Source organism: Macaca mulatta, chromosome 14 (assembly GCF_049350105.2).
Source record: "Macaca mulatta isolate MMU2019108-1 chromosome 14, T2T-MMU8v2.0, whole genome shotgun sequence".
NCBI lineage: Eukaryota > Metazoa > Chordata > Mammalia > Primates > Cercopithecidae > Macaca > Macaca mulatta.
Genome location: NC_133419.1, coordinates 57,945,092 through 57,959,373, shown reverse-complemented (window position 1 = coordinate 57,959,373; position 14,282 = coordinate 57,945,092). Strand labels below are relative to the sequence as shown.

General features: G+C 44.7%; 1 protein-coding gene across 48 annotated transcripts in view; it reads left to right on the top strand.

The window, feature by feature from the left end:
- The window catches only part of PPFIBP2 (PPFIA binding protein 2), a 154,684-nt gene that overhangs the window by 111,955 nt on the left and 28,447 nt on the right, over nucleotides 1-14,282 (top strand). For all 48 annotated transcript variants that reach the window (XR_013404050.1, XR_003722667.2, XM_077963550.1 and 45 more), the window contains 7 exons: nucleotides 582-693; nucleotides 3,106-3,167; nucleotides 4,288-4,363; nucleotides 5,761-5,864; nucleotides 7,684-7,751; nucleotides 9,302-9,359; nucleotides 10,351-10,392. Coding sequence is in view for 46 of the 48 variants with exons in the window: in XM_077963550.1 (XP_077819676.1) it covers nucleotides 582-693; nucleotides 3,106-3,167; nucleotides 4,288-4,363; nucleotides 5,761-5,864; nucleotides 7,684-7,751; nucleotides 9,302-9,359; nucleotides 10,351-10,392 (522 nt within the window). In the remaining 2 variants the exon portion in view is untranslated. The remainder of the gene's footprint in view (nucleotides 1-581; nucleotides 694-3,105; nucleotides 3,168-4,287; nucleotides 4,364-5,760; nucleotides 5,865-7,683; nucleotides 7,752-9,301; nucleotides 9,360-10,350; nucleotides 10,393-14,282) is intronic.

Here is a 14,282-nt window from a genome sequence, read left to right as displayed (position 1 = left end):
ACATGCACACATGCCTGGACATTGGAGAGAGGCAGTGACTGTGCCCAAAGGGTAGGAGCGTGTTGAAGGAGGGAGCCCTTGGCTTACCTTTTCTCCACCAGTGGTGATTTGGCTTCTGCTGTATTTTCTGTGTGGGTTGGAAAGATGAAAGCTGCATGCACTTGTTACAGTGGTGTCTCTAAATGTTATTGCATGAGTATCTTGGGAGAAGGAAGACCACATCCAGAATATCCTCCTCTGCAGCAAGGACAGCCCTCCCATTGCACACAATCCCAACTCCTCATCACAATCGCAGTCCTCACAGGGCAGGGGAGAGAAAACCTGGTCATGTAGGAAGATGCAGGGGAAGAAGCACATTGATGTCCAGAGCTGTGGGGGAGGGCCAGGATGGCCTAGAAGAGTGAGTTCAGTCAGCAGAGTTCCACCTGTAGAGAGGGCAGTGAGCCCCTGCTACTGCTCACCTCTTCTCCTAACTCCTGATTCACCCTGGTGCCTGATGGGCTCTGGACTCTGACGAGAGGCACTTCATCATGATTTAGCAGTCCTTCTGACCTGGTAGGGATCCTCTGTTGCTTTTCCAGGCTGAAGTCGCCCAGCTGCAAGAACAGGTGGCCCTGAAAGATGCAGAAATTGAGCGTCTGCACAGCCAGCTGTCCCGGACAGCAGCTCTCCACGGTGACCACACAGAGAGAGGTGACTAGCTTGACTGTGACAAAATGCAGTTGTCTGGGTCCCTGGGCCTACTCTTATAAGTGAGCCTGTTTTTCTATAAATGAGTGTGCATATGCTTGTGTGTATAGCCATGCTAATGGACATGCATATATGTGTGCAAGCATGGCCAAGTGAATGGATGCACCAGTTTGTGTGTTTGTGTGTATCCCTATAATGCAGCACTATTGTGGAATCATTCCCATGGAACTCTCCCCTAACTAGAAGGCTTTTTTCAGATGCACAGAAGTTCTGTGCAGCCACCTCTGGAGCTTTTACTGAAAATGCAGGAAATACCTAACTCTCTCATTTGATTGAAAGGCCTTACTTCTGTATCATCACCAAAGGGGAGGCTTTAGCAATTTATTCAGTCGTTTCATGGAGATCTGCCTGATGCTTGTATAAGGCCCTGAGATTACAGAAACAAGTCAGTTCTTTTTCATTCTTGAGGTTTCAAATCTTACCTCTCAGAAACACCTTTCCTGGCCACCCTAACTCAAATAGGTGGTCCCAGTCCTATTATTCTCTAACTCCATATCCTTTCTTTTTCCTGCCTAGCACTTATTATAACTTACCAGTGTTGTGTGTTATCCCCACTCTGGGGCAAGGACTATATGTTTCTTGTTTAAGAGCGTATCCACAAAGCCCAGCACAATATTCGGCCCATTGTAGAAATATTTCTTGTGGAAATATTTCATTGTAGAAATATTTCCCTAAGAAATATTTCTTGAATAAGTGAAAGGATGGTGAATGGTCCCTGAGGAGTTCAAGTCTTGCTGATCAAAAATAGAGGATAAATCCTCAACTACTGTAATAAACACATAAATCTTTATGGCTGTTTGCCATGTATACAAAATGATCACACACCTTTCAACTTCTCCACTCACTACCAGGCTGCAGAGCAATGCTGAAGATCATATAGTCCTACGGGTTGGTGTCACTACCTAGTCACATCCTGGCCTCAGCACTGTTTAGCTTGGATCCCCAGTTGGGGTGTGGAAGCCATGCAACAATGGCTTAGGCTGGAGAAGGAAATTAGTTATCAACATGCTCATCCCTCTCCTAGCTTTTCTCAGTGTCCGCCCAAGCCATTGGCTGTGTTGCCTACCTGCCAAGGCCTGCTTGTAGAGGCCGGGCTCTACTAAGACAACCTGGACTATCTCTGATGCTAAGCCTGGACAGAGAGTGCCCCATGTCATGACTTCTAGGCCAGGCAGCCTTCCCAGTCTACCCCTCCTCCCCCCACAGTCTGAGCCTCCCAGGCCCTACCCCACTCCATTACTGGGTACTTTCTAGAGCTGGTCCTTGGGTCATTTGCTGTCGAAGTTAGGTTCTGACCAGTGGATCAGGGTTTGCCAGTCTTCATATGAAGCTTACTGCCCTCCCCAGCAAAGTGAGCTGCAGAGCTGATATTAGCTACCCAGAGCCTAAATAATGAGCAAGCGATTATCCACTTTATTCTGAAAATTCATCTCCACAACTGTTTACACAAAGTCCATAGATCTACTGTTGCTATTCTTGTTAGATGTAACAAGCATCCCAAAAGAAAATGGGAGGCCTATATATTCCCTTGACTCCTGTACTTTTTTTTGATATAGACATCCCTATTCCCATTTAGGAGGAGGCATAGATCCTTCTTTGAACAATCTAGCTACGTGCCAATTCCTAGAGTATCTGGCAAATGACCTCCAGCTTCCTTAGGCTCTCCAAAACAGTTAAGGAATCAACAGAGTCCCTGTTGGGTCCAAACTGAGAGAAGGCTGCGGGTTTTCCACTGCAGACCGACAGATTTCTCAGCCCATAGGGAAATTCTGGCTTATGATGAAATAAGATTGTTTATCCTTAACCCAGCATTTGCATATATGTATCTATCCCAATACATCTAAACATTTGTTAGTCAGTTTTGACTATATCATTTCAAATTAAGCCAAGTACCAACTCTTTTACATAATTTTTATTTCCCAGTCTTCACTCAACTGTAGATTCTTTTAATGTTAAATTCTCCTCTTCCTACGATTTGTCAGACTGTATGATTTTCTTCAAAGCCAGCCAGAAGCCCAGGTACATGCCTACTCAAGTTGTAAAGGATAAAAATGTCTATATTCTTAGGAGATGTTGGTTTTGAAAGATCTGTGTCACCTCAAGTACATGGGCATTTTGATTTTGCCCATAAATGTCTGTAAAGAGAAGACAGCATACTGGATTCCTTCATTTAGTAGTCTAGCAAATATTTAAAGAGAATGAGTCTGTGGCAGACACCATCCTGGCCTCTTTAAAGAACTAAAAGAGCCATGTTCACATGGAAAGTCTTCATTTGAACTTGGGAGGCATCATAGCAAGTGTGGATAGCTGTTTGCATTTATATAAATAATTATTTCTATACCCGAATTCTTTTAGACCAAGAAATTCAACGTCTGAAAATGGGGATGGAAACTTTGCTGCTTGCCAATGAAGATAAGGTGAGATGGTCATTGGGTAGCCTTGTCTTTTCCATGCTTACATCCCTGGCTCTGTTTGGTCCCTGCTGGTCTCTGATATTCTGGACAGGGCCATACTTATTATGCCATTGACATAGGGGTATGTCAGGAGAATGACTTATGCCTCCTAGAGACCTGACCTCAGCCACCTGTTTTTAGCTTTGAGAAATGGAAAGTTTGTCTAAATGGAATCTCCTAAAGGCAGATTATAGCCCTGCCTGTTCCTGCTGGTGTGGGGGGAAAAAAATACTGCTGCTGCTGTGATCACTGCCAATATCATAGCTCTTGCTGGAATTCCTAGCAAAATAGCCCCCCCAATCTCCCATATGCATGATCTGACAATAGAACCATCATAGAGACACTTGGCAGCATGCTGTGCCTCAGTTTACTCTGCCATCTTATATCCTTTGCATCTAATTTTGGCACAGTCATAAATAGCCACCTCTATAAATAAAGAGTACCTGGCTGGTATAAACATCATCTCTGAGGATCACAACCCTTCATTTTACAGATGAGGAAACAGACTCAGAGTACTTAAGTAATTTGGCCTAAGGTCAGGTAACTAGTAAATAGCACAGCCAGCTTTCACACCCAAGTTTATCTACGACCTGTGTGGTCTCCCAAGTTCCTTTCAAGGCCTTTGCCTTGAATGAAACAATCTTCTCTGGGAATTTACTCTGCAGTATGAGGTATCTCAGACTCCTAGGGAACAAATGAGTATATTGGGATAAATATGACAGCTTTATTTTAGTCTTTTTTTGTGTCGCTCCAGTGGGCAACACTAGGACCAGGAGGCAGATTTCAATGACCACTTCAGGAAGGTAGGAAGACAGTGAGTTGCGTGCTTCTGAAAATGTTTAAGCCCTGTGAAGGGTGTCTCAGATGACTCACAGTCTTCAGGTAGAGTCGTGAATGCCTGCAGATGCCTATGAGGCAGACCACTGAAATCCCAGCTCTGTGGAATGGGGCCTGGACACTCTTTTCCTTTGGTTCCACGTGGGATTTCTTCTCCTTGTGCCCAGAACATAGCGTGGGTCCCAAAATGAAATCATCTGAGCTGCCAGCGTAGCATTAATCTAAATCTCTGCTCACACTGTGGCAGGACCGTCGGATAGAGGAGCTTACGGGGCTGTTAAACCAGTACCGGAAGGTAAAGGAGATTGTGGTGGTCACTCAAGGTAAGAGCAAGGGCAATCCTATCATTGTCTCTGAAAGATATTCCATCAGCTGTGTTAAATCCAGGGGCAGTCCTGCTAGCAGCCGTTTCACCTCTATTTCGGAGAAGACTCCCTACTGGAGAACAGAGCTGTTTAGACTTTTCTGCATGATGAGAAATTAGCAGTTGTTGATTTCCAGAAATATTACCAAATGGAAGTCAGCTCAGGGCCTTCAGGGACTATCCAGATCACCAAGAATATAAAGCCTGTGAATTCCCCATCCTTGGAGGGTCTCTTATGCACCTTCCCAGGACACACCTTAGAGGCAGCAAGTGCAATTAAACCTGGATCAAAAATCAACTCAGTGCTGTCATTGAGGATTAGAGCTCATCCACCTCCTAGAAAATCTAAAGCTCCGCAGCAGACTCAAAGGGCCCTCTGGGAGCCTTCTTCGAGTTGCTGGGCCTGAGTTGCTATAGGAAGTCACAGGACAGAGAGAGCTGCTGTGTTTTATATTTGCTGCCCAGACTGAATGCAACATGCAAGCAGCATCAGGGTTCTTATGGGCATAGTGGTGCATGTGCCAGGCTGCCTTCACTGTTCATGCCATTGACCTGGGCTCCCATCATAGATCCTGAGGAAGCAGCTGTTTCACAGCACAGGGCTGCTTTGAAGGATATTCAGGAACCTCTGATTCTGGCTGAGCTTCTGCCTCTTCTTGGGAAGAAGCCAAGCCTCTGCCAGGATGTGGCTGACTGGTCACTGACCAGGGCCTCTGCCAGCCCTCACACACAGCCCTCTTTTTTTTTTTTTTTTTTTTGAGATGGAGTGTCACTCTGTCACCCAGGTTGGAGTGCAGTGGCACAATCTCAGCTCACTGTAACCTCTGCCTCCCAAGTTTAAGCAATTCTTATGCCTCAGCCTCCTGAGTAGCTGGGATTACAGGCACCTGCCTGTAATTTTTGTATTTTTAGTGGAAATGGGGTTTCAACATGTTGACCAGGCTAGTCTGGAACTCCTGACCTCAAGTGATCCACCTGCCTCAGCCTCCCAAAGTGCTGAGATTATAGGCGTGAGCCACTGCACCTGGCCTCACAGCCCTCTTTTTAAGATCATGGATCAAGCCACTCTCAGGGCTTTGATTGCCTGTAGCTAAGGAGTGAGAAGTTTGGAGGCAGGGGGTACCTTACCTCTGTTCTGCAAATAAACTTTGACCTTGAAATGATCCTGATGCCAGCCCTTGCTCAGATGCCCTGAAGATTCTTCAGAATCACACTCTTACTGTCCCTTTATATATTTCTTAGTCCTTCTTAATGAAGGGGAAACAATGTTAAAATTTTGCGGTACGATTATAGGTTTCTAAACAATTCACGTAGTATGAATTCAACAATTCACTCTTACTGCATTAATGCTTGCAGGGCCTTCAGAGAGAACTCTCTCAATCAATGAAGAAGAACTAGAGGGAGGTTTCAGAAAGTGGAACACTACAAATAAGGGCCCTGAAGAATTATTTAAACAAGAGGTACTGTGTTTCCATCCATGATGTAGGGTTTCAGTAGCTCCTCCGAGCTTGCCCTGAGCTTGAGGGAGGATCTAGTCAGACATGTGTCAGGTACATATCTTGGCAGGTGAATACTTAAATTTAATAAAGTGCCCCTCAGGCTGTGGTGGGGATAGGGGAGCAAGAGGCTGAGGCTCTGGCCTGTGCTCTGGTTGGAGGCAGCATGGTGGATACTGGAACTTTCAAGGATAGGAGTTCTTCTTTTTAATCAGGCTGCTAGTTTATTTTTATCTTTTTTTTTTTCCTCTGGAATGTAAGCATAGACCAAAGGTGGTGTTTGATTTATCTACCACCCTTTCTCCAAGGTCTGCAGTAATGCCTGATACCCAGTAGAATTCAACAAATATTTGTTGAATGAACGAACATGTCTTGCTCATTTAGAGGAATCAACTGCAACCTCTGAAATGCTGCGTTCCTTCCTGACAGATATGCCCTTCAGCCCCTATAGCCAGGACACAGATTTTCCTTCTCATCTATTTCATTTGTTTAAAATCTGGTCCTATTGTATGACTCTCTCTAGACTTAAGCTAGATGCAAATAAACAAAACCTCAGGTGAAGGAGGGGCTTCAGCCTAGGGTCCAAAAGATTCCTGAAACTTCAGACTATCAAACTGAAAAGAATCTTAGTGCTTCAGTTCAACCTTTTTAATTAAGGAGCAAAAGCATCATCCAGTGAGCCAGTTATTGACTCAGAACAAGCACACCAGATTGCTGGCAATTACAGAATAGCGGTGTCCAAGTCTTACTGTATACCTCCATGTGGTCACTGTGATGAACAATCTATCTGGCAGAATCTGGACTTGAACCCAGGTCTGACCACAAAGCCTAGGCTTTTAAAACTATACTATAATGCCAGGGTTGTTCTTATAGTAGACCAAGAGGATGCTAGGATCTAGAGAAAAGAGGCAGTACTGGAGACTGTGTTCTTTCATAACCACCATTAGCTCAAGGTGGCTCCGCCTGTGATGCTAGGTGCACTACTGAAGGCACAGTGTTGTGCTAGGTGCAATACTGAAGACACGGGACTGTATTCTTTCATACCATCATTAGCTTGTGGTCGTTCCACCTGTAATGTTCTTTCCTTTCTTGCTTTAACCAGTTTTCATTTCTCAAAATTCAGCTCAGCTGTTCTCCTCTCCAAAGCTTTCTCAGCCTTCCCATCAGTGAGAGGGAGCCCCTCTCTCCCACTATTCCCATATTGTGTTACAGGTGTTGGAGCCAAAAGAACATTGCACATTGTTCTGTTCTCCTAATTTACTTGTCTGTCTCCCAGATGTGAGGAGTGCTAGCTCCAGACCTGGCACAGGGCCTGGCAGGGAGTAGATGTTGCTGATGTTTATTGGGTGACCATATCAAATGGGATTCTCTCATTGAAAGCAACAAAATTTGGCTCTGGCTAACCTAAGCCAAAAAGAATTGTTTTTAAAAGAGTGTGCAGTGGCTTGCTGAATGAAAGGAAAAGCTGAAGAACCAAGCTCAGGAAGGGAAGGAGCAGAAAAAGCCCAAGAACCCAGGTCTCAGGACTCTACTGCTGGGATATGAACATGATCTAAGCTCTAGGGCCCAGGAAGGAGAGGCAAGCTGGCCCAGATGGACTGATAGGCCTACCACGCCCCCTTGGCATCTTGAAAGAGCAAGGCATCTATAATGATGTATCCACTATGGCTGTACCCAGGGAGGAAATATCTCCCTAAAAGGAATCATGTAAAGAAGGGGGAAAGATGGTGGGTGGTCCCCAAACAGACTGTCCTCTACCATGACTCTTCTGTCTCTGATGCAGATGCCTCCGAGATGTAGCTCTCCTACAGCGGGGCCACCTCCATTGCCACAGAAATCACTGGAAGCCAGGTAAGAGACCTGGGCATTTCCCCACAAGGCAAGTGTGCTCTCAGGCTTGCCTTGGGGCTGCCGAAGTGGATGGTGAGGGCCGTGAATGGTAAGCATGGCCACTGCATCCTAGGTGCACCTGCCCATCTGTTGTTAGGGCAGTTACAAACCAAGCCTACCTCTTTTGGCCACAGAGGGGCTTCTCATCCTTCAGGCTGAGGGTGTGGATCATTGTCACTGAGAAAGGATCTGGCCAGGGATTGGAGCGTCAGAGGAGAGGTGGCTGCAACTCATCTGTGTCTTACGACAGCTCCTCAGAGCTGAGAGCATCGTGTGATGTGTGTTGCTTTTGTCAGCCTCTGCTTCCTGCTCTTAGAGCAAATTTAGCCCTTTGGCAATCAAAGCTCTCCAGGGATGGCCATGTCTTCTCATAGCAATTGGTCTAATTGCTTTAGGGATGCTTCACAACAATGAACTAATAATGGGCTCACCTCTGAGGTCATTTGACTGCCATCTCTCTTGTTCCCTCTAAAATAAACCTAAATCTAGTTCCCTAGGCCTGCACTTTAGCACACATTTTGAAATTGAGCCCCATGTAAGGGTAACATGGAGGCTTCACTACAAAGAACAGGCTGCCTTTCAGCTAAGGTGTTGGGGCAGATGACCACAAGCATCACAGAAACTCCCCAGAATGGTGCTGAGTCTCCAGAGCCTGCACTCTGAGTCCACTTTCCAGAAAGCAGTTGTTCCCTTGAGCCTTTAGCCCAGAGGAAAATGGTAATGTTAAAGAAGTTGATCAGGCAATCCTTAGTTTTGGAGAATAAGAATTGTGGTTTATGAGTTCACTGAGGGAAGGTCAATACCAAGGAACTCAGACTGACCAGATTTACAAGAGACCAATATTTGTTTAAATGATGACTTATTCGTATAAACTGAGAAATATGACTGCCAAGGAGACTTGGCACAGGTTACCCTTGTGACCACTGGTGGCATTGCCTCTTGACACATTTGGTGCCCTTCTCTGCAAAATAGACCCTGAAAGAACCAAATGAGTCTAAGCAGACTAGATGGGCATGCAGATCCAGAGCAGAGTGTGGAAGGGTCCTAGCAGGTGATGTTCTAGAGCCATGGCTGGCTAATGTGTTCATCTGCACTCTGAGGAGGCCCAGGTCCCTGCTCCCTGGTGTCTGGATTACTCTTAGAATCAGAGTAATCAGTGCCTTTCCGCTCTTTTGACACTGTAGACCTTGGTCTTTTATGACCACACAATTGTCACCTCAGTGCAGCAGAATTGAGTGTATTCTGGCTTTTTGTGCAATGTCAAGAACATTTCATTTGGATTTAAGTGACCCCCTCATGCCCTTGCTAACACATTATTGATCCAGTCTATCCCCCAAGGTGGGCCAGTCTCATTTTGTATGTAAAGGCTATTAAGAGAGGGTAATTTTTTTTTTTCAATGACCTTGAACCTAAGCCCAAGACCACTGGTTAAGCATTTGAAGTGGCGTCTGCATGAGTGATAACATGTACCTCCTTCTCATAACTATTTCTTTCTTTTGTGTTTTTTTCAGGGCTCAGAAAAAGCTCTCTTGTAGTCTAGAAGACTTGAGAAGTGAATCTATGGATAAGGTCAGCTCATCAACCTATCCTTAAAGATGACTGAGTTACTGTTTTGGGCCTAGCATAGTACTGGGATATATACAGGCAGGTCCTGGTCCCTACCTTGTAGAGGATTTTATAAAGTTGTTGGAGAACCAGGAATTACATGAACATTTTGAGAAAATTAACCAACTGGGTATGGCCCAAAGCATCTTATAGGAAGGACAATTCAGGAGATGCTGCCTGGAATTGATGAGAGAAGATGTTGAGGTCGGCAAAGCTTGGTTAGAGTCTGCCGGGTACCAGCAGGTTTTGGGAAATGGTGGGGAGTAGAACGAGGTAAGGTCAGAGCCATGAGACAGATCAAGCCAGGGAAGATCTTGACTACTAGTCCTATATCCCTGGGGCACTTGGGGACATCATACCAATTTTTTAATGATGAATTAATGTGAATAAAGGAGATGATCCCAAGGGAAGATGTGGGATCTTCAGGATGTTGGAGAGTGAGCTGTTGTAAGAGTCTATGGAGGAGGGTTTTGTGGCTCCTTATATGGGAGTAGCCCTTGATCATGTGGGTGGACCTCATCCTGCAAGGGATAGTAGCAGGCTCTTGAGCTGCCTGCCCAAGGGAACCTGCCCTGATAGAGACCCTTCAGTGAGCCTGTGCTGCATACCATCCCTTGGTCTCCAATAATGTTCATCAGCCTCCTTGTTGATACAGTGGAGAACCATAAAGGCTGAAGTTGGCAGGAGCCCTGGGCTTATTCAATGGCTCTGCTCCCGTGGTCACGTGTCTCTTGGTTGCCATGGTCATGTTGCTGGCAGCTGCCCAGGACATCTGTCCATGGAGTGGGATGGGGATCTTTCCTGCCGTGGATGATGATTACTTGACATGAAGATGTGGAGGGAGGGGGTGAGCCTTTCAGATTTAAGCAAACAGGTAGTCCTGAGTTGTTGCTGTTTGTGAATAACACAAGTCTCTTTTTCTCCACATAAACGAAATCCTCTTGTTACTCCATAGTGTATGGATGGGAACCAGCCCTTCCCGGTGGTAGAACCCAAGGTACGTTGACTTCATGCCCCATCGCCTATTTGTGCTTACACTGTTTGCTAGTATTTTAACTTAGCACGTCATAGTTTTCCTAACCTTAAAATGTGCTAACTGTAAGGAGTAAGAGGGCAAGAGGAAAGAAGCAACTTTTCTCTCCCATTTTAATTTTATGTGCACTCAGCTATTTAATATGCTTTCACTACCATTATCTGTGGGACAGGATTTATTATTATCACCTCCATTTTGTAGGCTCAGATAAATTAATCTTTAACAAAGTAATCCAGATTTAATCACTGGGAAGGGGATTGCTACGATCTCAGCACACTGAAGAATGTGATAGCTCTCATCCTTTCTGGACTGATACGTCATGGTTAAAAAAACACGAGTGTATACTCAGTCCCGCTTTGATGAACAAGTCATGTTATAAAAATTTCATTAGGACTGATTTTCTCCAGGGAAGCCTGTCATGGAAGAGGATTAAGTTTTTAGGCCAGTGCACAAATGTTGAGCCCATAAAGAAATGAAGATTCATATCATTAGCATTATTTCAGCCACACCCAACGACCATTTATAACATTATATGGAAAATGTATTGTGAGGCTGATGGCATTTCCCTTCTCTGTCCCCTGCTTCCATGTCCATATGAAACATGGAGCTTCTCATTGCTTTCTGACTTCTGCCTGAGAGGGTCATTTTGTTTTCACATCCATATGGTGAGTCATATGAGGCATCTCTGCTCCTCCACATCTGTGTAAGAGAAAGATCTTTTCTGCACATCTGCATCTATGTAAGGGGCTTCTCTACACTTCCATATTTGTAGCAGTTGGTGCTTCAAGTGGGCAGCCATTCCTTGGGCCATCTGAACTGTACAGCAAAAGTCTTCTGCCTGCTCCCCTGCCCAGGTGCTCTGGAACACAGGCCCTTGAGCCTGGGGTTGGTGTGGTCCCTTTGTGAATTGAAAGGCTTCCTATGGAGACAGCTGTTAAATCGCTCAGCAGTCCCCCCTCCCACCTCAGCTTCACAGAGATCATTCGCAGGTGTTTCTAAAGCACACCTGTAAGTGACCACCTCCTCCTTTGGAAACATGCCCAGCTCACAGGCTCAAGGTTTAAGATGCCAATTTGATTACCAAGAAATATGAGTGATGTGGGACTATTTATAAAGGAAAAAATGCTCCAGATTAAAAGATTAATTCTTATATGGTTTTGACCATAATCACAATCTTATACAACCTCAGTAATTCAACATGGTCACCCCTCTCCCCTCACCCACATACACCACTGTCCTCCCCAGAACTGCTCCACAGGTGCAGAACCGTTCCACAGCCATCTTTCTGCAGCATTCCTAACTTTGGTATCTGGCCCTTGCTTAAACTGGCTCTTGTTTTCTGTGACTGAGAGCTCATTTCATTGTAAGACATCCTTTGTATTCTTTTCTACCTCTGTGAGCTTCTCTAAAATGTGCATCTGCTGATCCTCTCTCTCCGTGTCTAGCCCATGGAAAAAGTCAATCTCCTTTACTTCTGACAGCTCTGGAATTTAAGTCCCTCTTGCCCTCTCTGAGTGCTCTGTTCTCTGTGCTGAACATCACCTTCTCATGTGCATGGATCACAAGCCTTTCAAGCTGCTACTTAGTCTTCTTAGGATCAGCATTAGTTTCTCAATGTATTCTTCAAGTTGTGCCCTGGACCAGACTTGGAGTGTGATATTCTAGATGTAGTCTCACCAGCGCCTGCCTTGGTCTAAGGACTGCTCTTCTAGATTGCTGTTTCTTTAGGCCCTGGGTATGTGATATTTCCTGTGTTTTTCTCCTTATCCACTGTCCACTGTGTGCTAGGCCCTGTGGATATGTTATTTCCTGGCAAACTTGAGGCAGGAATTGTTATTCTCCATTTAGAAATGATCAAACAGAGGTCCTGAGAGGTGGAAGAGAAAGAGCTTTGTCTGAGTTGGTCTGACTCAAAGGCTAGGCCCTTTCCATTCTGGAGTGCTGCTTCTCTGTTCTAATTTAAAGCAGCTGGATAATCAGTTCTATACTACTCCCTTGGCTGGGGCTTCTGTTCCCCCACAGCCAGGAGGATTGTTCTTTTTGGAGACTGGAGAAACAGAACTGGAGTTGAGCATCTGCGTCATGTCCTGACATTGCACTGCCTTCCACATCAGTGAGTCATTTCTTCCTAGCTCTTATTCTTGGCCTGAGCAGAGCTCAGAGAGTCCTTTCCATTGTCACTGATTCATTTTTGCTATCTTTCTTATAGGTCTGGGCTGCCTTTTAAACCCCATCCTTGGGTTAGGTATGTGTTCTCTTTGCATCTCAGCTCCTCAGGGAGTTCCCCCGGTGGCCCACTTGGCTCCTTGGCTGTCTCTACCCCGCCTTGAGGGAGCATACGTGATGATGCAACCAGAAACCTGTTTTTGAGAGCTCTTCCCCCCTCCCATATGTCCTATATAATAGGGAGCTTGGAGTCATGTCCTTCAGGTCTCTAAAATTTTTGAACACTACCTTCTCACAGTCAGTGGTTCCTGGGTTTGACTGCATTAGTATAATCTGAGCTAATCTGAGATGCTTGTTAAAAATATAGACATCTGGGGTGTGCTTCCAGAGGGACTGAATCAGGGACTGGGCACAGGAGGGATCTGGGAATTCATGTTGTTTTACAAGTGCCGCAGGTAATTATGAAGAGCAGCCAGCACATGAACTACCATTTGGAAACTGTGGGTCTTGACCACATGTCTGATCATGTCTAATCTTTATGTCATGGGTCATCACAAACTTGAAAATCTCATGGCCTTCCTCTCTTAAGGTTCTAGTTACTTCTCCTCTACCAGCCAGTTCTTCCAGAATTCTTTCAGAATTCAGTTTCCTCTTCCTGTATCTCTCCTTTCTGAATTATTTTTAGGGAGTTATCGTCAATGAATGAACTGAATCTCAAACAATTTCTAGGACATACATTTATAAGCAAATTGAATTGGAAATATATTGGATATTTGGCTTTTAGCTAAGTGGAACTTCAGAAGATGTCTCAGTCACAGCAGCCTTCCATTACTGTTCTGACTTGTCAGTTTGAAATCTGTTTGTTTTTCATATTACTTTTCTTCTGGATCTAATCAGGTGATCCACAGCTGATTCCTGTAGTGACATTGCTTCAATTTCTCTTTTCTTTTATTCTCACTTTCACAGTACATTCCACTGTGTTTCTCTCGGGTTTGCAGATTTAGAGGCCATTTTATGCCTCTTTACCAAATAAGTGCTATCTCCTTCCTCATTTAATCAACTTGTTTCTTTCGGACCTTTCCATGGCCAGGGTCCAAGCATGGAGCTGGCTGCACTGAGGCTCTACCTCGTGCAGACTATGATCCTAAGTTCCCAAAAGAGCTCTGTTGACATGTAGTCCTCTGGCCCATTTCTTGTTGTCACCTCCCCCAAGAGTGTGTGTATCTTTATGCTTGCCTTAACATGATGTTTTTAAAGAAGCCATGATCACAATATACGGTTTTTTTCTTCTTTTGCTCCAAATTTAAACTATAATTTCTCTTCTGTACCATAGCCACTCTCAGGCAAGATCCATATCATTTGTGCAGTTGGTCAGGCCCTCACAGATATCTGCCCTTGCCTGGTCTGAGTAAGGGTCCCAGTGAGCAGAAACACCTCTCTCCTCACCACAGAAAAGCAAATCTGGGAGAAACAGACTAGACTGAGCTCAGTTTCCTCTCTTGCAGGATTGTTATTTTACATATATTTGTAGGTATGTATGATAAAGCACTAGGCAGCTTTTATTAGAATGCCAATTTTCTTTTTTTTTTTTTTTTTAATTTATTTATTATTATTATACTTTAAACATACGAGTGCATGTGTCTTTATAGCAGCATAATTTATAATCCTTTGGGTATATACCCAGTAAT